General features: G+C 41.2%; 3 protein-coding genes across 3 annotated transcripts in view; 1 reads left to right on the top strand and 2 right to left on the bottom strand.

Moving 5' to 3' along the window:
- Positions 1-4,248: 4,248 nt before the first annotated feature.
- gareml (GRB2 associated, regulator of MAPK1-like) lies at positions 4,249-16,196 on the bottom strand. Its single transcript, XM_034076229.2, has 7 exons — positions 15,878-16,196; positions 12,436-12,576; positions 8,187-8,317; positions 7,944-8,109; positions 6,873-7,717; positions 5,543-5,712; positions 4,249-4,881 (listed from the first exon to the last, which is right to left on the bottom strand). Exons 1-7 carry the CDS (start codon positions 15,987-15,989, stop codon positions 4,290-4,292), a joined length of 2,157 nt encoding a protein of 718 aa, XP_033932120.1. The 5' UTR covers positions 15,990-16,196; the 3' UTR covers positions 4,249-4,289.
- A 2,021-nt stretch (positions 16,197-18,217) lies between these two features.
- Positions 18,218-20,311, bottom strand: atp5mj (ATP synthase membrane subunit j). Its single transcript, XM_034076159.2, has 4 exons — positions 20,200-20,311; positions 19,055-19,178; positions 18,638-18,658; positions 18,218-18,358 (listed from the first exon to the last, which is right to left on the bottom strand). The coding sequence occupies exons 2-4, from the start codon at positions 19,176-19,178 to the stop codon at positions 18,345-18,347; spliced, it is 159 nt and encodes a 52-aa protein (XP_033932050.1). The 5' UTR covers positions 20,200-20,311; the 3' UTR covers positions 18,218-18,344.
- Positions 20,312-21,505: 1,194 nt separating this feature from the next.
- Positions 21,506-24,268, top strand: part of syne2a (spectrin repeat containing, nuclear envelope 2a) — a 125,998-nt gene continuing 123,235 nt past the window's right edge. Inside the window, 2 exon segments of the mRNA XM_071201925.1 lie at positions 21,506-21,718; positions 22,021-22,125. Of these exon segments, the coding sequence (XP_071058026.1) occupies positions 22,050-22,125 (76 nt within the window). The 5' untranslated portion in view covers positions 21,506-21,718; positions 22,021-22,049.

Genomic DNA, 24,268 nt, shown 5'->3' with positions numbered 1-24,268 from the left:
CATATATTAGATGACCAGGATAATGCCTGAAAGAAAACCACGGTCAAGTAATTATTGGGTACATATTTGCTTTTGTGTAGGAGTTTGTTTTAACTGAACACTGTAATATCGACATCTTTAATATTTTATTTGTCAAATATAAAATATGTATGTTAGAAAAAGTTATGCAAACGGCAGTTTTTAGGCGTATATTGTTATCCGCCACTGCGCCCCAACGGTCAGAATATTAACTGCGCGGAGGACAGGTGTTGAGCACCTTGTTGAAGAGTTTTCAGGTGAAGATGGCAATTGTTTGTGCAAAAGTGTTGCAGCTAGACGATCTCTTATCGTCAGATATGTAATACATAATTAATATTTCAACATCTGTTTCATTGAATAAAAATGTTAATGGTGTGTGTTGATATAGTAGGGCCTACTTGATGTTAGCTACTGGCATCAAGCTATCAGTATTTTTTTTTTAAACTGAGTAAAAGTCATTTGTTCAATTATACTGAGAATGGTAAAATATTTGATATTTTGTACGCCTACTGAACTGGTTAAAACTGTAGTTAATTGCACTAAAAAGCCCTTATTGTTGGGTCTAGTGTAATGCTTTAAAAGAAATTAGTTAATATCTTCATCATCATTGGTACCATACAGTATGTCAGAGAGTCGCCTTACTGTGAAGACCAGCTAATAACAGTTTTTTAAGGTTTTAGCATTGTTTTTAACAGAATTGCATTTTTAAAAACCTTAGGGTTAATTGTGTGTGTGTGTGTGTGTGTGTGTGTGTGTGTGTGTGTGTGTGTGTGTGGTGGGTGGTGTGTGTGTGTGTGTGTGTGTGTGTGTGTGTGTTGTGTGTGTGTGGTGTGTGTGTGTGTAGGTGTGTGTTGTGTGTGTGTGTGTGTGTGTGTGTGTGTGTGTGGGTGTGTGTGTGTGTTTATATGAAGGAGAGTATGCGCCCATGCATACATGATGTCAGAGAGCTTGTGTTGTGTGACCAGTCTTGACTACCTGTCTCTCACTGAGATGTGACACGAGGATAAATCAGATGGGTGCATGTGTTTGTGTGTATGCAGGTGCCAGGTGACACACTGTCATGGTGATGGAGATTGTTGGTCGAACAGTGCTGTCTTCATCTCAATCAATCCTGGCTGCATCATCCCCATTGCAGATATTACGTAAGCTTATAGGGGCTTTAACAGGGGTTTCCCTAATTCGTTGTGATCTCTCCTACATTAAAATGATAATTTATTTTGACCCTTCAAACTTGTACGACAGCAAGCGCTCTGGAGCTTGTGAAAGCAGCACATTATTCAGTTAGTTCAAGAACCTCACTTTGGGGAATACCAGCTCAAAATACCTGCAACCCACATGATGCAGGGACATGACGCTGACTGGCAGGAACATCAGGGCAGATAACACCACAAAGATGGTTCTAGTGCACCAGCTTGTGCACCAGAACAGCTTGTGGTTATTCTTCAGCATGTGATATTTCTTCACTGCTGAAGTGAGTGAAGCCTGGTTTAGTAATTCATCAGTTTATAATTGTTACATTTCTGATGGAGACTTGGGCTGAAGTCGAATAGTCCATTTAGCTTAGGAACCTTCCTAAAGGTGTGAAATGACCCGGAAGTCCCTCAGTGGCAGCCATGATAAGTGCCGTTCCAATTCTCTAGAATGATGAGAATGAAAGGAGGTTTCAAACTTCCTTTATGACCTCCTTTAGCTTAGGAACCACTGGACCTCGCTAACCGACAGGAGAAGCGAAAATGCTGCCCCACAATGCCTTGCAGCCGCAGCATTTTGCCGTCAATCAAACAGTCGGCCGTTCACGAAAAAACAACCGATTATGACGGAGAAAATGATATCATGAAAGTTACGGGTGCTTATTAAGCATTTTAAAACATAGGTGGTAAGTTGCCAAAGTGCTTTGTTTTGAACGTTCATCAGTATTATAATCAAAAAGAGAAATATGAACGTTAGTTTTCACTGAAATGATCAAATAAAGTCAACATTTCAGTCTTCACTGAGCTGTGTGGGGTTTGTTCAACTTCTTAAAAGATGTTTGGAATGGTGATATACACAGTGATAGATGGTAAGGACTAAACGTTTATAATAAATACATCTGTATTGATTTTAAGATCTTTAGTTCATACAATCATACGTATTGGGATCATTTGTATTAATGTGGACCGGAGGGAGAGGGAGACGAGCCATAAGTTTCACTTTCCTTTTTTATTTCAATTCCAACTTTGGTTCATGAAGAATCTGTTTCTCTGTTGTCCACGTTCATAAAGCAAAGCAGCAGCATCAGAGCACGGTGTGCAGAGTCTCTTAGATGAGTTCACAGCAAGGTCCCTCGTTCTTATTAACATCCATGTTGGTCGTCCGCTGTATAGAAAACTGTGGTTTCCATAGTTTCCCCACAAGCAGCAGACGCACACAATGACGTCCGCTGGCGCATCATAAACACGTCGGATAGAGAAAGTGCATCGGATTCTCTAAAGCACCGCCCAGTCTCTTCTCCTAAGTCCTTTTGAATTCTCCTATCCACTATCCCTTAACCCCGTGACCTTTCACTCAGAGGTCAAGGAATAGACGATAGGGTTAGAATTTAGGAGCTGATTTTTAAACTATCCGACTGCAGCCCTGGACCTTTCACCTTATTTCACATGCTTTACTGGACCTTAAATGTCATGTAGTAAGTGTACATATAGCTATGAGAACATACAAGTGTAATTTCATTTATTAATATGCATGGCTAAATCAAGGATATCTGAGGTATATTTTGAGAACTCTATTTCCGACGCAAATGTTTATTATAGCATGGCAACACGTGTGTTTCCTACTACAGAAAAAGGACATCTCTTGTTTCCCTTAAAGGTATTGTTAATACATTTATCAAAGCACATAATGGCCTTAAGAAATTGTTCAGTAAATCATTGATCAGTAACAGAAACTCAACAAATACTTTATTGGGTGCTTCTGACTTCGAGATGTCTCTTTACTTTCTCATTCCTTTTCAATAATCTTCTAACAACAAGCTTCAAATCTCCTAATACTTTTTAAATCTTTTTGCCAATTTCAGGTCACTGGAGCTCAGTGCACAAATGGGACACAAATGAAAACAAATGAAGAAGGCTGTGCTTGAGACTCAGGTAGGGAACAGGTTCAGTGTTTGAGCGCAGCAGAGAGAAGGTTAGCCATGCCAGAGGATATTGCTCAGTGACCTTCCTGGTGTCCGAAGCTCATGTGCAATGCATCCTGGTACATCAGGGCAATGATGGAACAGTTTTGAGTAGGGCTGCTCAATTAATCGTATTTTAATTACGATTTAGGCTTGCAACGATTACGAAAACAACGTCATCGAAATAAAACGATTATTTTCTTTATTTTTTTGTATTATTAGTATTTTTTATTTGTTTTCAGTTTTGAATTATACTTAAAGTTCTGAGTAATGAACTGTTAAAAACATAATGTTCATATATTTTTTTTGCACTAAATGGATGTTTTCAAAGTAAATAGATAATCGTTTGTAATAATCGTGATATCAATTATTGACCCAAATAATCGAGATTATGATTTTTGCCTTAATCGAGCAGCGCTAGTTTTGAGAAAAGGAGCAATCAGCTTTCTCTGTCAATACACTGAACAATGTACCATCCCTCCTATTGAACATCCACAAAGGCAGGGAATTTTACTTCAATGCAACTTTTTTATAATGAGAAAACTCAAATGAAACTCCTCCAGTTTATATGGAGAATGAAGGAATATCCGAATTGATGGAGCTGCGCATGGAGGCCCCACAAATCCATACTGCTCAAACCTTTAGCTGTCTCAAAGTATAACGATGTTTCGTGACTATGTTCCCTAAAGACAAATTGAAACAGGGCACTTTAATCATATAGCTCCCATTCGTAGCTATTTGTTAGTAAACTAGTCCCAGTCTGTGACTCAGACAGGAATTTGCAGTCAGACTCGAGTGTCAGTTCGACAGTTTGACCACAGGGTGGCGTGGTTTCCTTCAGCAAAGTCTCAGCTTCAGTCAGTGGGGCTCAGCAACCACTTAGTCACAGTGAAAGGCACATTCAGGATGGCTCAGTAGCCAACAGGCACATTATCAGGATTGTGTGTGTGTATATGTGTGTGGTGTGTGTGTGTGTGTGTGGTGTGTGTGTGGTGTGTGTGTGTGTGTGTGTGTGTGTTGGTGTGTGTGTGTGTGTGTGTGTGTGTGTGTGTGTGTGTGTGTGTGTGTGTGTGGTGTGTGTGTGTGTACGTGTACGTGTGTACGTGTACGTGTACGTGTGTTAGATCTTGGGCCTCCAGCCCTGTATGAACTGTGTGATCTTGGTGACATGCAGTCGGCTCAGGTGGAAGTCATGTGACAGGATGTCCTCGGTCAGCTGCACCAGGAGGCTGCCGTCGATTCGCTCTCTCTGGAACACGCCCACCGCTGCCTCTGATAGGCCAATGAACCGCAGGCAGGCCGACACCTCCTCCAATGAGAGCACAGACAGGTCAGCAGGAGGTCGCCAGGTGGGGTCAGTGTTCAAGCTTTCGGTGACCCCTGTGGACGTCCCGCCTCCCACTGCACCTCTGGAGGAATCTGTGGTGGGATTGGGAGTGGGCTCAGGGGAGGGGCAGGGGGATTGGCGGTTGAAGGGGTTTAATGCCCCAAAAGGAGCAAACCGACTCTGTGGAGGCCTGAGTCGAGGTCCGGAGGAGGAGAAGGAGTCCACCCACGGCTCTGCCCAGGTGGCCTGTGCTGGCTGAGGAGTGGCGGAGGTGGGGTCTGCGGTGCTGGCAGGGACTGGCTCAGGATTGGCGGGGTTAGGGGCCGGGCAATCCCCCCAGGAGCACGGGTAACAGTAGAGGGAGGCATCTGGAGAGGGCGAGCAGCTGGAGCCGAGCAGGAGAAAGTGAGGTTAGGTTCTAATATCGAAACACCAATACAAAGGAGAAATCATATAAATATATTGGGCTATAGTTTAGTTATATTCCCATATCCACATGTTATTGCCCCGTCAGCATTTATTTTGTCATTTGGAGGTCAAAAGTAATCAATACCTGTAGTTTAAATACAAGTATTTAAACTGGAGCTTTTGATAGAATAACACTCTCGACCAAACATCTATCCGTTGGCATGCTGGTTGCATTGTTGATATTGTAGGCCACACATTTAGACAAGATAAAAGCTTTGAATAAAAAATGACCTCTGGTCCATCTCGAGTCAGGGAAGTTATACATTGGCACCCCTTAATCTGTGGATTACTCTTTGCATACTTGCGAGAGGGTGCTATATGTAGCTATACGTTGATATAGTTTTAGTCATTGTGTTAGCATTAGATCCAATGGGAGCAGAAATCTAACGACACTGGTCCTATTTAATTACTTTCCCCAAAGGAAGTGAATATTTTCCCTCTTAACTTTCGTATATCAACTGCTTCAAAGGAGATTTGGTGGCATCCTTTGATTAGGAAACACTGATGTCTTTAGCTCAATTCACATCAACCGCCACCGCTGATTTGTTGCATTCAGAAACATAGCCCCCCCGCTGTACCTGTCCTGAAGTCCAGAGGAGTAGAAGGAGAGGTTGGGCCTCGGGGAGGTGGAGGCTTTGGGGAACCGAGGGGGAACAGGAGGACTGGGGACTGGACTGGAGATGGAGCCTCCTTTAGAGCAGCGGGGGGGAACGGGAGGGGCGATCAAGTAGCGACACTCCTCTCTTACCTACACACACACACACACACACACACACACACACACACACACACACACACACACACACACACAGAATGAGAATCACCACAGCAGAAAAGTTAACTCCCAAAACTTGACTACTCAGGAGGTTTTATGGGATTGTGTGTGTGTGTGTGTGTGTGTGTGTGTGTGTGTGTGTGTGTGTGTGTGTGTGTGTGTGTGTGTGTGTGTGTGTGTGTGTGTGTGTGTGTGTGTGTGTGTGTGTGTGTGTGTGTGTGTGTGTGTGTGTGTGTGTGTGTGTGTGTGTGTGTGTGTGTGTGTGTGTGTGTGTGTGTGTGTGTGCTGGCTATTCTCTGTGTTCTGCTTGGTAAATGTCAAACTTGGTGACCTTTCCACCTCAAACAAACCCCCCGCCTCACACACACACTGTGTCTTGGCAGGCTACATATCAGGGAATGAAGAACACTGTGTGGCAGGGTATAATCCAGATGCACAGCAGACTTCAACACCCACACTCTCTCTGTGTACCGCTGCTAGCTGCCACCAGAACATAGTTAATTAAGCAAAACAAAGTGTGATTATTCTCCCCCTACAAACATTAGCCTTGAAGAACCATTTAACAAGTCCAAGGGAGAATAGCACAGCTACAAAAACCTGGTTCTAAGCTCAGTTTTTCTTCTGAATAAACCTAATTCATACTAAAACCTGACACTATAAGACACAGCAAATACCATCCACCCTGTTTTACTGATAATGGATTTCAGGGAAGTGGTAATGCAGAGTAAACACAATCTTGTTTTCTATTCTAATCACATGAATTGCTCGACTGCTGCTTTATAGGCATCTTTCATTGTGAAATCAATAATAATGTAGTCGTTATTAAGACCAAAGGCTCCATCAGTATTGCACCGTAACACAGGACTAAGCTGCCTCTGTGCGACTGAGCAACATATTCCAGTTTACAGCACACGTGTACCAGCATAATTGGTTATATATATGTATGTGTATTTATGTACTGTGAGTGTATGGCAGGCTTTCCAGGAAATCCGTCTGTGTGTGATTGTGGCCAGTGAGGTTTAAAAGCTGTTGTGTATGAATAATTCAAAACACGCATCCGGACTTTTAACAACCGGATGCGGCTGTGGATAGATATGAAGGATTAGAGACAGGAGGCGAAGACGTGAACTCACAGCATCAGATTTTGGAGGTACAGGCGGCGGAGTAGACACTCTGGTCACCACGGTACCAAGAGACCCGTCCAATGAGGACGTGGAATGAAAGGAGATGAGGTTCGGCTCCTTTCCCAAGCCCTCTGCATTTTGATTGGTCCAAAGTTCCTCGTAAGGGATTTCCTCACTGGTCCTCATTTCAGCATCAGTCCACTCCGGAGTCACATACTCCCGCTCCTCACCTGGCCCCTCCCCCAGCCGCTCTCCAAGAGAGTCCCTGCAGCGCTGTGATAGGCCGTCCCCACCCCCATACCCGCACATGGAGAGGTGCTGCAGTGCCGGTGCCAAGGAGTCCTGACCCGACACACACATGCGAGAGCGCCGCGGGCTCACACACTCCTCTGTCATACACTCCAGCTCTGGCCTGGTTTCTCTCACAGCTCGAGAGTAGGCATCTGGGTCGAAGGCGTGTCTCAACAGGAGGCTCTCCAGCGCCGCTGTGTGACCCGAGGCCTCGGCCACGTTGAACCGGGGCATGCAGCGTAGCAGCAGGAAGTGGGAGGGGGAGACTTCCTGCCGGCGGAGCACCATGCAGAGCACCACCGTCTTGCTCACGATGTTGAGCAGCTTGTAGCGGTGGCCCTCTCGGACGGCGTGCCGGTCGTAGGGGTTCCTCGGGGGTCGCGACGGCACCGACACATTGACGGGGAGGCGAACCCTCTCGATGATGCTGCGTACCGTGTGCTCCCCTCCCAGCATGCCTTGCTCCAGAGGGGAGCGTGTGCAAAAGCGTCCACGGCAACCAAAGGGTAGGCTCACGCTCTGATTGGTGCGATGGTTCATACAGACAAGGCAGGGAGTTTTACCTGAAGAGGCAGAGACAGAGAGGATTAGCCAACGAGTCAAAGAGATGGTAAAGGTCGGATTGTTCCACATGAGCGGAGACAACTTGTGGCTGCCCTCTGAGAAAGCATCGCATCCAGTGTCTTTATATACATATAGACAATATTATTATCAATGTCCAAGGATGAATGCACACCTACTTCCAAGCACTCCATAAAACATATAGCTCAAAAGCTTCGTCTTACGTACTTCTGGGAGTCTTTCCGAGGCGTCTCAAGAGCGCGGTCAGTCCCGTCTTTTCCTTAGAGGGCGTGGCGCAGAGAAGCTCCGCCTTCCCCATGAGTGACAGCTCATCTCCAGCCTGCAGAGTGAAGCTGTAGGCCTCACTGTCCTCACTGAACTCCCCTGAAACCACCTGCAGCATATACATGTATGATGAGCGTGTGGACATGACATGAAACTTGAATTAGGATATTCTCATGTTTCTCAAACCTTGACACTGAACGTGATCGTCTCCATGACAAAGACCCGGTCAGGGAAGACTCCAGCTACTTCCTCCACACTGGAAAAATACTGGATTGGATCCCTGACGTCTCGGTCTTCATCCAACAACTTGAATTTCCCTACGGAGTACGGAAGAAAGACAAGGATGAAGGAGGTAGATGCAAATATGGACAGGGGAAGAGGAAGTAAGTTCGAAAAGGAAGTGAGGGAAGCATAAGACAGAGGGAGCCCAGGGTAAGGAGAAAGACGGAAGAAGAGGAAGGGGGCAAGGAAAGAGGAGCGAAGGAGGAAGGAAAGGAGAGGTTTTTTTTGTCCCGTCTTTATTTTTTATTCGACAGTCCTACTTCAAACACGTACTTCCGCAGTAGACACTGTTTGGACGAGGAGAATACAAAAACACCTCTGTGACCTCTGACCTGGCACCAGCTCTTTGCCAATCGAAGGCCGACAGGGTTGGCATGGAAACCAATAAAGGACCCCCATTCTCACGCTGAGCAGAGACACATCACCATGGAGACACTCACACATACACTCGCACACTTTCACCCTTTCTTCCTCTTGCTCATCCCCTCCTCCGTCTGTAAACCCTTTACACTCAGGCACTCCAGTAACTGTGTTTGTGTTCTTGGAACCACTTTTTGGGGCTCGTGCAACTTTTTAAGGTTGTAAAGAAGCATTTTAGGATGCGTGCAAATCAGCCTTTGTAAACTCCAACTATCCTTTCCTCTTATTTAGCAGCTTCTGGGATTGCTTTTAACTAATGCAACCCTTGAAGGATGTTCCTTTTTTCTCCTTGGCTCTCAGATTGTGTGTGGGTGAGGGAAAGAGACATGAGATTTTTTTGTCTGGGAGGCAGAGCTGAATACCAAAATCCCCCATCCTCCACGCCAGCACCTCCCTCCTTTTCTCTCCCCCTCTTTCTCCTCCACCCCCCACCTTCAAATTCAACAGAGCCCCCAGGATAAGGAGCTTCCACTCACCGAACAATACCAGCAAGTACTTTTCAACTAAACCCACCACCAACATTCCCAGAAGGACCGAGGAGGAAATTAAACAGAATTGCCACTTTACCAAACAAAACTACAGACATTTGTATAAGTAAGAGGATTATTGAGCGAGAACTGAGATGTAACAACATATACACATACTATTACTCCGAGAAAAATGTAGTTTTTATCTAATTGCGATTTTTCTGACAGATATTGCGATTCGATTTGCGATATTTGTTTTAAAGGTGGGGTAGGTACGTTTCAGAAACCGGCTCGAGATACACTTTTTGTTATATTCCATGGAATGCTCTTAACATCCCGATAGCAATGAATATCTGAAGTGCTTTGACAAAAAATCCATAAAAAAATTTCGTCTGTAGAAGCCGTAATACTGTAAAAAGTACAACGGCCTACCTGCCTGTCAGCCTTCCATCGGGGCACAAACTTATCTCGTGCCCTCATTGGTCATGTGCGCGTTCGTGTGTGTTGGAGGAGGGGCTCTGTAAGGAAGTGGCAGATTTTCTCCGGTTGTGTATTTTCAAATTCTAGCGATCTCGAGCCGGTTTCTCAAATTTACCTACCCCACCTTTAAGTGACCCAACAAAGTTTATTGTAAAATGCGGCCATATCTCCGGCTAGGAAGGTCGCATCAACGTGCTCCCGTCTCCAGCACCCCCGCAGCCCGAGCTACGAGTGAAAGAACTAAACGTACATGAAACTTCCGTTGGGTTGCTTTAAAGTCGAGCTTCAGTTTAAGATTCACCCTGTAATAGAAACATGTGATGGAGCATTGCTAACCTGACTCAGATGCTTTGTTTCACAACCATCTAAGAAAGCTCCATTGGAAGCCATTTGGAAAGGGCAGGCACTTTCAAAGATACTTGGCAGGTGATTGGATCAATCTGTCTATCACCTTCTATCATGGGCCACTTCTGATTGGTTAACAATGGCTGGTACATGTGGAGCACAGCACTTCTGATTGGTGTGGATGACTGACACACAAGAAGAACAACAAAAAATGTTAAAAAAAATTGCAGGCTTTGCGATTTTATAATTGCATCATTTCAAATTTCGATTTTAAATCAATTAATCGTTCAGCCCTAGTTCCAAGAAGAACAACTGACTCACAGAGGCTGCTAACTCCCACACATCAGGCTTTGGTCACCAGCTTCACATTACAGGGGTGGCAGTGGCGCCACTGGCTTCCCTGAAACCCATTCATTCAGCTTTTCTGTCCTCTACCCTTCAGTCTTCATTGACTGCCTCACTGATGCACAGAGAGGATACAGACAGAGAGGATGAGAAGGAGGGAGCATCCTGTTGTCTATCCCCAGGGAGGAACCTATATTGCTCTCCTCCTAAGCTTATTTAGACTTCCTGCATGAAGTCATCACACAGACATTAGCTCATCACCGGCTTCTGATGCAACAACAACTCACCTGTTATTTAAAGAGACAGAGAGGTAGTTCTGAAGTATGCATACATTTCGACTTTGTTGTCTGGCTTTTCTCGAATGTATACGGTTACAATTGTCCACAACTGAAAATAATGTCTGATATAATATACAATATACTTTTAATAAAATAATACTTTTCAAATAAAGAATACCAAAGCCATTTGGAATGTCTTGCTAGTACCTACTTGATACAGTGAAGCCCATATTCAAACAGCGCAACCATTTTAATTCCTTGTACACTTTTCAAGGCAAAATCTACAACAAAAATGGACACACAAAAAGCATGGACCTGCTGCTTTGAATTTTTTACAGCTGGGCAGACACGTCAGAAATCCATCTGATCACCCGACAGCCAGATGATGCTTAAGACAACTAATCTTGACCCCCTCAAATTAAATGTCAAAACAGACCAGGTCGGAGGAATTTAGACCGATTATAAAACCAACTCTGCACATGAATCCAATTCTCCTCGCGTTGGGAATTTCAACTCGGCTAGCCACAAGTTTCTGGGGCGAGGGTTATGCGTTGACCACCATTATTGAACCTAGACGGCTCCTATTAATAACAACTGTCACAATTATACATGTTGGACTAACCTGTCTGCTCCTAACTGCTAATACTGCCATATTATGCTGAAATGTCTAAAATGACAATGATCTCACCAAAACCCCTACCACTCTTGTTTTTTTCTTTTTTTCATTCTTCCGAAAAGGAGCCTGAGAGGCGGCAGCAGTGTGAGGTGACATCAGCACTCCATCAGTGGAGGAAACAATGAATAAGAGGCATTAGGATCCAGTTACACAGCGAATAATGCGACCGGTCGTACAGTCCCATCAATGGGATGGAGCTCCGGTGAGGTCATCCTGGAGGATTCATTCAGCAGGAAGATGACGGACCAATGGACAGGAGGACTCACACGGTCACATCTACTGTCTACAGCTGTGAGTATGTGTCCAAATCAGTATCCTTAAATGTGACCATATACGGCACATGTTGGAAATGATTATCTAATCCAATAAGTACGATATCCGGTATTGCTTTCGCCCACATGTTTGCACCTAGCTGTTTAGGCGTTAATGTATTGTATTAACCCCTAAAATAAGAATTTTCCTGTTTTGTCTTGTGAAGTGACTTTGCAGTTGTTAAACTCGTCGTCCTCCACACTTTGACAGTATCATTCTGTATTGATAAGTTCCATGTCTTCTTCCATCCCAAACATAATGTATATAACATATTGTTGAACATGTGGGTGCTTGTTGGGTCGTGCCAGATTTTTCTGCCAGTTCATATATTTAACTGGGACTCGTTTTCTTGATTCTGGGAATATTTTGCCTCTGAGTCATGTCCTACTTTAAACATCTAATCTTTTTTGTTTGATCTGCCAAGTTCATGATAGATTACCATTAATCAACAAATGGAAGACCTTTCCCCTGGTATCATCTCCATGTGTTCATTCAAGACATATTCTCATGAGTTCACGTGGGAATACATGACTAAACTTGAACTGACTGTATTTAATTCATTTATCTTTAGAGCAAGCCATCAGACATGACTTGCCACCATCAGTTTATCATTGCTATCTTACTGTCTTTAGTATCTTAAGTTTAGTTTTTTTTGTCCCAACAAAAATAGAGCAAGTGGAAAAGGTTAAACTCGGCCAACATTTTTCCCCAGAGTGATTTAGTGAGAAATTGTTTTTCTTTTAGGGTGAGAACAAACCTTTGACTGAGTAGGACATTTTTGGGCGTGTGTGTGTGTGTGTGTGTGTGTGTGTGTGTGTGCACGCACTCACCCTGGTACTGCAGAGGGATGTCTATCTTAGGTCCGATAACGTAGTGTCCCTCCTCTAGGCTGTGGGCAGTCACTGTGGTCCACTGACGACAGGAGTGTAACAGAACCACATCCTCCTCCGACAAGCCCTCCACACATTCACCTGGAACACACACACACACACACAAATGAATTAGGATCAACAAACCGTCGACCGGCCTGAGAAAACATAATGAAACAACAGGTTTACATTTTTAAGATCACACTATATAGCTCAGTAAATGAAAAGCACTTAGTGTAAGTCGCTTTGGATAAAAGCGCCTGCAATGTAAAACACTCGCCACAGACAAGCACACACACATGCATTTAGGATTCAGTGTCCATAATTACCACTATAAAGGATGGTTCACCACCCCTAACCTACTGATCAGGATGGTGCTATATCACACACACACACACACACACACACACACACACACACACACACACACACACACACACACACACACACACACACACACACACACACACACAGCTCTGTTTGCATGTAGCACAACAGCATTGATTTCTGCTGATGGCACAGTGGTACATTCACACACTACCCTTTACCCATAGCTTACATTGATGCACATGGATTGTTCTTCTTACTGATGGATAGCTTGTGGTTTGAAAACAAACACCGGACAGATGAGATGACATGTCAAAATGTTTTGCTGCATGTTAAATTATTTTTAGGCCCAAATCACAAAGACATATTTTCCAATGTTATGCCTTGTGGTAACTGAGCCACTCAAATAAACGTGTATTTCTCATCGATACAACTTCAGCTACCAGACCAGAACAATGGATGTGACTTTTTTCCGTTCAAAGCAAGAATTGTAAACAACAGCATTGCCATTTTCCATAAACAATATGGTTGCTCTGGATGACTCACAAACATTGCTGTTTATATGAGTTACTGCAAGATCCCACTAGTCATCAGGGTGCTGGATGTAAAAAGGCATGCGTTTCAGTGAAAAGAAGCCATTGCAAACAACCCAAAGTCTTACATTTTTTGAAAGTTGCAATGGAAAAAAGAGTAAAAGAGACCTTTTTGTTTATCATTGGATTTTATTTCAAATCAATAATACAAAATACTGACAACTGTCAACAGTAAGGTGAGGAACCAACAACTAAACAGCCAAACTGGTAGCAAAGTAGTCCACCTTTTATCAGCAACATAAGGTTCGTAAACTATCAAGTATCACACGTGAGAATAATCCGTAAACAGATTGGCGCTTTACTCCAGAGTTTAGTTTAACATGTAAACTTGCCTAAATGTTGTAGCAACAGTTCATCATTGCAGCGGATGGATGCCAACTTTACATATTTATATATTTTAACTGATGATTTTAATGTAGTGAAGCAAAAAGTCAGTACTCTTTCTGAAATGTAGGTGAGTAAAGGTATAAAATAATAAAAAAAGTAGAGTAAGACGATTTTGACAGCACAAGTAAATGTCCACCTTACTTTCCACTGGTTACTACCACAGCTAATTCTACTTAATTGACGTGAGAACATGTTTAAATGTGATTTGGGTTAACTGAAACGTAATGTTTTGACATGTTTGAGAATTGCCTAATGGATTTGTAGGGTAAGTATTTGATTTCATAGCATTGAATTGTAGCCCCCTTCACACTGAATTACACCCCCACACTCACTAAGGCTACCACTGAACCACATTCTCTCCATGCAGAAAAACATTGTTGTTGTTTGCATGAAATACTGACATCATGCCCTTTTGTTAATAACTAACCAACTGGGTTGACTGGTTTAGCAAACAAGCAGGCATCTGTGTGAGTTAACTTCCGTGCAGTTAATAAACACCTACGGGTGCTCTCAATGACACGCGCGCCACCAGAAGTAAGGTGCGTAATTTTCGGACACGGCTCGGGTGCGCGCTTCTGCCCACGAAGGAAAGTTGGAGGCTTTCCTCCTCGTCGCTTCTCGTTAGTATTCACCACATTCACCGACAGATTACAGCATTTACATATGAAAAGAATTGAGCAGCACTTGAGCAACACAACAGACACTTTGTGGCTTTCCGGGACTCGCTGGACTGGAACAACTTTGTCCATGACACCCAGCGACCCTTCCCAAAGTAAAGACACCAAGTCTGAGAGAATCATGTTGGCGGAAAAACATGAAACAAATGCATTGAAAACTGATAATAAATGTTTCTGAGTGATTCCCGGGTTGGTGTATGAACTAAATAAATCGCTGTCCGAGAATTAATGCTGCAGCTGCATCAAGGTGGCCAGATTAAAACGAAATAATAACGGAAATACTGGGCACAAGTAGTTTCAAAATAAGAGCATCAATTGTGCCAATATATCTTTTACCCCTCCAAAAAGTATTATTTTTCCTTTAATTAAATCAATAATGACCAACACATTGCAAAAACAAATGATAGAGTTTAACAAATTACAATCAGTCCTTTTTTTGTAATTTGAAAGGCAGTGCTAATTTTATTGAAAGAACTATGAATAATGTATGCACTATAAAGCTATTTTAGTTTAGAGCAAATATGCAACGTTTTGTTTGAACCCATTAGGCAAATTAAGTTATGCTACATTAGCAAAACACTCAGTTGCCAGGAACTTATTATTCATTTTCATTATTTAAGTATCATGCATAATACTTATCGACAACTAAACTCTGTCATTTAGTAAAAAAACAGCATCTTCAAATGTTGGTAAACAATATAATAGTGTTTGTTACGAACAATATAAACTACAGAAATTCTGAGTGTAAAGGTTATAATATATCATTCATTAACATGGGATGATGTCAAATTTGGGTCATAACCTCTAGTTTGTTGACTGTGATCTACCACTGCATTTCAGAAAGATAAGCCGCACTTATTTGTCCATATTTCGTTATGTACACATTTTCTGTTTTAAACTTGTATTACTAATAATCCCAATTAAAATATGCGTGCCTAGATTTAAAAAATATTGTATTTGTTTGCTAGAGAGAATATAACTTGTATTGCCAAGATTATGCAAATGTGTCCATAACTTCCAAACACTGATAACATTTCGGTTTTAACTTTAATTATTTAAAAGTGATAGTTAGGCATGTAAAAGGTGTTACTTCTCTTTTAAAACTATCAAGGTTGGAAATTTATTTTGAAGTCTTTTACCGGAAGCGATATATTTTCCTTCCATTCTTGATACGGTTGAGTTTTTTCTGTAAATTGCTTCAGTTGTTCTCACACCCTGCGTTTTTATTCACATTAAAAAACCGTGTTAAACACATCCACCTCGATAAAAGTATGACATGGATGCAATATTAGTCATACATATTCCTACTGTCATGATTCCTGTAACAAGGGTGGAACGTTAGAGCCAGTTAATACTTGTCATGCAACAGTGCTAAAAGTTATTTAACGGTGGTTTCCCCCGGTACCGGCAGTTTCTTACCGTGTGCCAAGCGCACCAGAGTAGGCAGACGGAACTTGCTGACCACCGCGTCCAAAGGCAGCGCCAACGGGCTCCAAGTGATCTCCGACAGGCTCGCCGACAACTTCTCCATCCTCCCGGGTCATCACGCTACCGGAGATAAGGGTGCTGATAACGGGGAAGATAATAGCGGTGGTGGTGGTGATAACGATGGAGATGGAGAGGGTGGTGGTGGTATGATGGCAAAGAGTTTCGCCATGTTTGAATGTAGGAAAAAGGGAGCGCAGTCACAGTCGGTGCGCAAAAGGGGTGGGAGGGAGAGTAAGATCTTTCTCTCTTTTCTCCCTCTCTGTCATTCAGGATTTGTCCACCCCCACACATACGCGAGAACAAGACAGCACACACGAGTTTATTATCATTTATAATGGAGATCACATATGCAGAAGCTTCCTTTCTATCTGGCCTAAGCTTATTTGATTGATACCCTGCCATGTAGCTTCATGTTTTCTCATCAATTATTGCAGCACTTTGTCCACAGAGGTACATCTGGTGTGTGGGTGGCAGGTTAGGTGAACGATGCAGGGACTTTTCTAGGTAGGATTTCTCAATATTTCCTCCCAAGGTACCTTCAGGGTGGTACATTTACTAAAGTGATTTACTGGAGTATCATTAAATGTATTTTTTAGGAATAGTAAGGCAGTGCAAAACAGGCAATTCAAAGTGCTTTACAAAACAAAGATTTAAAGTCTAAAAAAAATACAAACATAGAGACAATTACTATCCAACAAAAGTAGCCAACTAAAACATTAAAATGTGATTTTAAAGGTTAATGTTTTATCAGAAATAATCCAGAATAATATGTACTATACATGCTAAATGTTCCAATCCCTAAAACACCACCAGTATAGACAGTATATGAAATATAAGGGGCCGTCATGATGTTTTATTCAATGCACTTTGTATAGCCGGCATGATAAACTGGAAACCAGGGGCAGTAAGCCACCATGACAGCTCCCCTAGACTCTCAGGCCAGACATGTATTTAATGATGTGACATTACGGTAGAACAAATTCATGAATGCCCACACACCGGTATATCTCATTCCTCCTGTCAGAAACAATTCTCCTCAGTCCCAAGGAGGGCAGCTCTGCAAAAGGCTACTACTACTAAAATGTTCATATTCTTTTTTAACTGGTTTTGAGGTGAATGTTATGCTTACATTTAATATAATGCGCTGATAGAGATAGTTTCCAAATAAGAACATTTCATATTCACAATTTTCAGAGTATTGACTCCATTTAAAGAAGTCCCATTTCTAGCACACATACATTCTGATGTTGCAGAAGTGGAATCAGTGTATCCATCTCTTCACTCAGCACTAAACCTCTTTTGCCCCAGGCAGGATTCTGGTCAAATCACTCTTAGTTCACTGAACCAAACTGAAAACGGAAACAGATTCATTTGTTGTCGTTTTTTTTGCCAACAAACGTGTTGCGGTGTGCCAAAACCCAGAGCGAGTAGTTCCGATGTAAAAGCAAAAAGGGTTGAGTGTATTGTAGCAGGCTCAATTGGGATAATCCCCTCACACATAGTTGATTAAATTAGTGATGCCTTGCCTAACCGACAACTCACGCATCCACTCATGACCAAATATGGCAGTGCTGGAGTTTATTCTGTCAGTCAATTAGTTAAAACGTAAACCCAAACTGTGATTCATTAGCTTTTAATAGCTCACTCATTGTAGCACAACTGCAGGACTGCATAATACATACTGAACCAAAACGATTTAATAACTGATTTGTGGATGGGTTTATAGTTACGAATGTTGTTTACTCCAATTTTAAACATCATTGACACAATTTAGATTCAGTAGTTGGTTAGAGAAAATGTCTCATGATGTCCAAAAGTATTATTCAAGTCTTAGCTCCACACTAGCTAGCATCCCTTTTTAAAAGTGCTATTGACCATGTTGAAATACATTCATAGGCTGTGTAGGGCAATATGAAGAAAGTCTAATATCACAATGTTTAACCAAATACCTTGATAATGCAACAATATTAGATGTAATGCTTTCACAAAATATTTACGCGTTTATTTTCATTCGATAGAATTGATGTTCTCTGACATCTGGGGAATTCAGAGAACATACATTTAATGTATTACCACGAAGACTACATGTATTCCATATTACGATGAACTAAATCTAAGATATCTTGTCTCATATCACAATATGGATATATTCCCCAGTCCTATTTCTCTATAGACACCGTCACCTGCTCTCTGTTTTTATAATAACAGTTACTGCTGAACAAAATAATGTGACTACACTCTATAGACCCAACAAAGCCAACAACGAAATGATACGTTTTAGATAGCAACTTTATTGGTTCCATATTAACAAAAATTCAAATGTGAAGCTGGACTTCTGGACTAACGATGGGGCCATATTTTCACAGCAGGGGGAGGGTTGGTTGGCATGGTGGAAGACTTAATGGGCAGACTCTGCAAAAGAAGAGCGCAAAAAGGACATGTTTAAAACCAAACAAAATTCAATGTAATAAAACAACGTATTGAGTCAAGTTGGTTGCAGACAAGCTAGCTAACATTGATAGAAAGCTGATCAGGTTGTTTTGTATCAATCTACAGGACAAGGTGAACACCCTCCGCTTTGCTAGCATTATATTTTGTGTGAGAACAATTATGCTTTTGCCCACCAGTGCCATGTTATTTACCAATACCAGGTACTCCTATAGTATTAAACACAAATGTATGGCTACTTACTTGCATCCTCAGCCTTTTTGCCTGAGAAAGAAAGAAACAGAAAGGTATTAATTAAAATGTTCCCAAACCACTGAAACACAGCTTTTTAAGTATCCAAGCAACTTCAGCTGCTTACATTTACTCGGGACTAAGCATGTCATGAGATCCCAAATATGTGTAACAAGTCAAGCTAAAATGTTTTAAAACGACAGTACTCGTTCTTCTCCAGTATCATATGCACCACAACAAATGTCACCTTTATCACGGCTTCCCTTCATTTTAGTTGATCAATTCATGAGAACCACAATATACGATCAAAGTGATGACGGCAAATTTGGAAACAGATATCCCATTACATAACAAAAAACTAACTACATTACATACTGTTTTTATTATGGACTTCAATTTCAACATACTGAACAAAAGAGTTCAACTCACCTCCAAAAGCAAGTCTGGAGTATGCGAATGTATAGAGGCCAACTCCCAGCCAGACCTCTTGGTAGGCCTTAGTGTAGTAAGGGCTCATCTTGGTCAAAAAGATTCCAAATGCGCTCCCAGCCATCTATGGGAGAAAAACAGCAAGGGCATCGTCTTAATACAGTTTATTTCAGTCTAGGCATCATTGGAACATCAGAAACACTAGCCTAAAAAGGGTCATTCATTTTTTGAGAGACAACAAACTTAATTCACAATTTTACTGATTTTCTGATCCTGTGCTCTCTTGCTAGGTCTTTAAAAATGTCATTTTATAATGTGATTCCGCTGCACTATATCTTGCACATATCTCTTAATGTTTTTAAGGAAAGCACTTTGAATTTACTTGTGTTGAAGGGTATTCTATAAATAAACTTGCCTAGAACTATTTTTGGATATTTAATTAATCTTTAAATAGGTCCTACTTCCGGCATAATCGATGTTATACTGCTGTAATGTTGACTAAAGCTACGTGTTTGTAGTTGAATCCTGCATTGTTAACATTAGTCGATATCAAGTTGGGTTGCTTAAAGCTTCAGTGACCCTTAGCTATGTCAGGCCTTGCTACGGACTTTGGAAACCTATGAAATACTGATTAAAAGAACATGTTAAGAAAGGCACGCATTCACTTCTCAATACATTTACTGTTATAGGGAAACGATGCATTATTTGTATTGACGTGTCAAATAAGTTATCATTACTGACAACAACGTCATTTATTTGGCTAATGCTAATAGTGCTAACATTACAACCTGGCAGTCATGGTTAGCTTTATGTGTACAATACACGCCCATTACATCAAACGATAGTATTCAAAGCGGTTATATAGATATGATATCAATGTTGATGTAATTAAACTTGTATAGCTAACTATTTCAATCAATGATAGATGCTAGCGTGTTAGCATGTCCTCAGCTGTACAGTACAACCATAGAGAATGCTAGTAGCAGGAAGCTAGCGCGCTAACTGAGTACACCTGCAAGAATAGCAAACAAAGCTACACTAAGTACAGATAATAGCTTCATTTCAAATTGCTGGCGTGAGACAACAACGGGTTTTCTGTTTAGAATGAAGTTACTTTGCTTAATACGTGTATATTCTTCCCTTACCTTTCAGTTTGTCCCTGCAGTGAGAAGGTCAGTGCTCTGTTGCTAATCGTCAAAGTCGTGGTGAAGTCTTCTTCTACGCTGTGCAGGTTTGTATATGCAGCGCCACCAAATGGAGGTACACGAATACGTTTACTTTGATAACTGTCTAGCTAGCTCCACCCTGAGGACTTGACATAACACACATTATTCTTTTCTACTTTCAACGTTTTCTTTAAAGGAATTTGAAATATCGGGTTTATTTGCTGTTTCACAACACACACATTTGTGAAAAGTGCACAGTCTTTTCCATATTTACAGATTCAGAACCATTTAATTATAATTAAATATAATAAAGTTTAAAGAAACCAATGATGTTATGTTAAAAAAACGGGTCTTACAGTACAATACATGCATCTATTATAGCTAAAACAAATGTAATACCTTTACATTTGATCTGATGTTGTTTCACCTATGTCACTGATACTACAATTTCCATCTAGCGATAAGGAAACGTTATTTTTTATCCGTTCTGTCAACAAAGGGTATAAAGCGTATCTATCTAGGTCATTCTGAATGTTTCTTCTTTTGAGGATTTCCGGGCAAAGCTAACAGTATGGATGGATAAGTCAACAATCGTAAAACTCAACAAGTGTTTTGCATGATTGTGTGAAGAAAAATGCTGTGGACATACACTACAATAACCTTCTAACCCCTTACTTTCACATCATGGTGTCTCTTTTCCAATATCATGCTTTGTTAGATAGTTTTAGACTTCCCACAGGAACATTGTAACTATCTTATTTGCTGCTCTGCTTTCTGGTGCCAGTGCCATAACAGAGGTGGGAATTTGAGGTGAGGGTGCAGCTGCTGCGTTGCCCATGCAGACTCTCAACTATGTCTGATCACCATAGTGAAACAACAAATACAACACTGACACTGCTGTCAAGGGTAAAGTTGGCATTGTGTAATGGCTCCACTGTCGGTGCACCTTGTTGCTCTTCAGGTGAATGGAAAATCCTTAAAGGAGCACTTGAAACCAAATGAGAGAGAAAAGGAAGATTCATTTTTTTAACAAACATGTCATAAGTTGGTATGACCCCTAAAAGGAACTTAAAACAGTTTCACATTAATACATTAAACAAAAGTGCATTTCCAGAGACACTGACTGTGTTTTGTTTCCTGAAACATCAGTAACAAGGATCTACTTTTGCAAACAGCTGAAACCAAACCAGTTGACTGGCATTTGTGAGCATGTGATTACTTTTTAGCCAAGAGAAATTTGAATGAGATTTGGGCCTGCAGTGAGCGTGGGCGGGACTTTCCACTCTTGTTTGTCCTCATGCTCAAAAAGGCAAGAGGCACCTTGTTTCATTTATGAGCACCTACAGCCAAGTCCTATTTGAAGGGACCTCATCGCAGAGTTGAGCCAATCTGAAAGGATACAGCTGAGGATATTTAGTGTTCATGTTACACACCCTACTGTTCTTCATTGTTAGACATTATGTACGAGCTGTGATCCGTGACTACAGTCCTACTACAGGTATGTTGAAGACATGTGTCCTGGCCTGTTATTTATGTGTGTGTTTGTAGACTTGCTACTTCCATACAGAGCAGCTATTTATTTGAGCTCTTTGTTGAATGTTTGCAAGTGTGTACTTGTGTCTGTCTGAGGTAAAGTATGGGTGTGTATGGGTGTGTTCATAACGTGACTAATCAAACCGTGGAGGCGGTTAACTTAAATGTTATGGAAGAAACGTGGACACTGCAGTATTTACCCTTGGTACTGTTGATTTCTCTCCAGTGGAACACTTTCTAATCTACGTCTTGTGCATCTTTACTGAGGTTGATCTCCTGCTGTGGTCAGAGGCTACATGGCTTCAGGTGTAGCAGAGGAAGACGATGGAGGCATTCCATTGGACATCGACAACGTGCACATGCTCCTCCAAGGTCAGTCTATTCCTGTACATGATGTTGTGACATGTGATGTGCTGCAGCGGAGAAACCGTGCTGGCTAAACTTTGAAATGTGTTGAGGAGATTTCAATCCATTTTGCATTACTAGGATCTGATGTATACTGTATGTAAGTCGCTTTGGATAAAAGCGTCTAACAAGTAACATGTAATGTAATAATATATATGTGTTCATCAACTAAAGAAGTGCTTGAAAAGTGAAAATGAAAGTGGTAAATAAATATATTTTAAAGGTGGGGTAGGTAAGTTTGAGAAACCGGCTCGAGATACACTTTGTTATATTCCATGGAATGCTCTTAACATCCTGATAGCAATGAATATCTGAAGTGCTTTGACAACAAATCCATACAAAAATGTCATCTGTGGAAGCCGTGGTGCTGTAAAAAGCACGACCAATCATCTGAGCCGGCTAAAGTAACTGGATGGCCTACCTGCCCGTCAGCCTTCCACCTGTGCACAAACTTATCTCGTGCCCTCATTGGTCATGTGCGCGTTCATGTGTGTTGGAGGAGGGGCTCTGGAAGGAAGTGGCAGATTTGTTCAGGCTGTGTATTTTCAAATTCTAGCGCACTCGAGCTGGCTTCTCCATTCTTACCTACCCCACCTTTAAATGATTGTGTGCTGAGAGTGGAGGTGATGTTTCCCTGTGCACTGACCATTTGTATAATCTGTTTACTATTTCACATGTGTGGAGATTACACTTTTTAAACTTTTCTGACATTTAAATGAACTAGTTAGTTAGCAGCTTGTTAAAAGCCACATGCAATAGAAGGCACTTTTCGTTCGTTTTTCTTACTATTGATGACAATGATATATGAAGATTCCTGGCTTGTGTTTGGTTTGAACTCTTTACAAAATGCCTACATATTATCTCTTTGTTTTTGCTGCATTGCAATTCTCTTTCATTTCTTTCAGTATTGTTAATTGTGTTACTAGCCATGTGATAGCATACATGATTTTTGAAAGGACAATGAACTATTGTGTTATAATAAGGAAATAGGAAAAACTGATCTGTTTGTTGGGTAACATCAACAAGTCTCCGTGTGACTCCATCATTAGTTAGAAGGAACATTTCATTTCCTGGTCTAAATTGTTCTTGAGTCACGTTGCTTTCATTTTTTTGTTGTGACTTCATGCTATCTACTGCACAGTAAAAGTGTAATGATTGCTTTATTCTTTGAAAATAAACTTGTAAGTTAACCATGTTCATTAATCAGACGGATATTTAGTTACCAAGCATGCTTGTACTAACAATTTTGTTATGCTGTTTGAAAATGATGGAAATGTTGAATTAAGTGTAACCATGGGAACAATATGATACATGGCACCTTTAACGTAAGAAGTCTATGTAAGAATCTATAATTGTTTTTCTTTACCTGATAAACATATTTGCCTTACAATGGCCTGGAGCAGAAGCGTATTATTATTTGGTGAAGCTATTTGCTGCTGTTTGTGCTGGCACGTCAGGCGAACTGGGTGGAGTGGAGTGATTACAATGCTCAGGACTTTCCTGCCTTGGCTTGCTCCTAAACAAACACTTCAGACTGAATCACAAACTAGTCTCCACTACTTATTTAGAATAATAGCCATGTTTGGTCTGCATGAAATCAGAAACCTCTGATGTGTCATTTTGCAGTTTAGAAAGCACTGCAAACTCTTCAGACACATTATTACATATAGATACAATACATAGTTGTTAAAGGTTTAAAAAAGTAAGAGTATAGCATTATGAGACACACCCACTGTGTTATGTTAAATACAGTTATTCATACTATATATAACTGTAATTAAAGTAGTTATATATTTTGAATATATATATATATTCTGAGAAGTATGAGTATGACAATCTGTGGGGTGATTTTATGGAATGGTTTGGAGCAGGAGTTAAAACAAAGCATAATTCCGTTTAAAAGGATGTACAGAAACACTTTTTTGGAAAAATATGAGAATAAAGAGAGGTGATTGAAGATGAGAAATGATTGTATATGTTGTATAAATGTAAATGTATGTAGGAATAACTTGCATAATGATTTAAAGGACAATCATTGATCAAGTAAGGGGTGGGAATTAATAAGCATTTGCTTCCTCCTGCTCCCTTTCGGACACATGATTTATTATTA

The sequence above is a fragment of the Pseudochaenichthys georgianus genome, chromosome 24 (assembly GCF_902827115.2).
Source record: "Pseudochaenichthys georgianus chromosome 24, fPseGeo1.2, whole genome shotgun sequence".
Lineage (NCBI taxonomy): Eukaryota > Metazoa > Chordata > Actinopteri > Perciformes > Channichthyidae > Pseudochaenichthys > Pseudochaenichthys georgianus.
The sequence above is the reverse complement of the archived record's forward strand: the minus strand, read 5'-3'. Positions and strand labels throughout refer to the sequence as shown.

Bases quoted from the DNA above. Each gene is read 5' to 3' on its own strand.
- atp5mj (XM_034076159.2), bottom strand. From the start codon at position 19,178: ATGGCTGGGAGCGCATTTGGAATCTTTTTGACCAAGATGAGCCCTTAC. The intron at 18,659-19,054 runs GTGAGTTGAACT...TTTCTTTCTCAG, and splicing joins CTCCAGACTTGCTTTTGGAG to GCAAAAAGGCTGAGGATGCA.
- gareml (XM_034076229.2), bottom strand. From the start codon at position 15,989: ATGGAGAAGTTGTCGGCGAGCCTGTCGGAGATCACTTGGAGCCCGTTG. The intron at 8,318-12,435 runs GTGAGTGCGTGC...CGTACTCCGTAG, and splicing joins CATCCCTCTGCAGTACCAGG to GGAAATTCAAGTTGTTGGAT. The intron at 8,110-8,186 runs GTTTGAGAAACA...TATATGCTGCAG, and splicing joins CGATCACGTTCAGTGTCAAG to GTGGTTTCAGGGGAGTTCAG.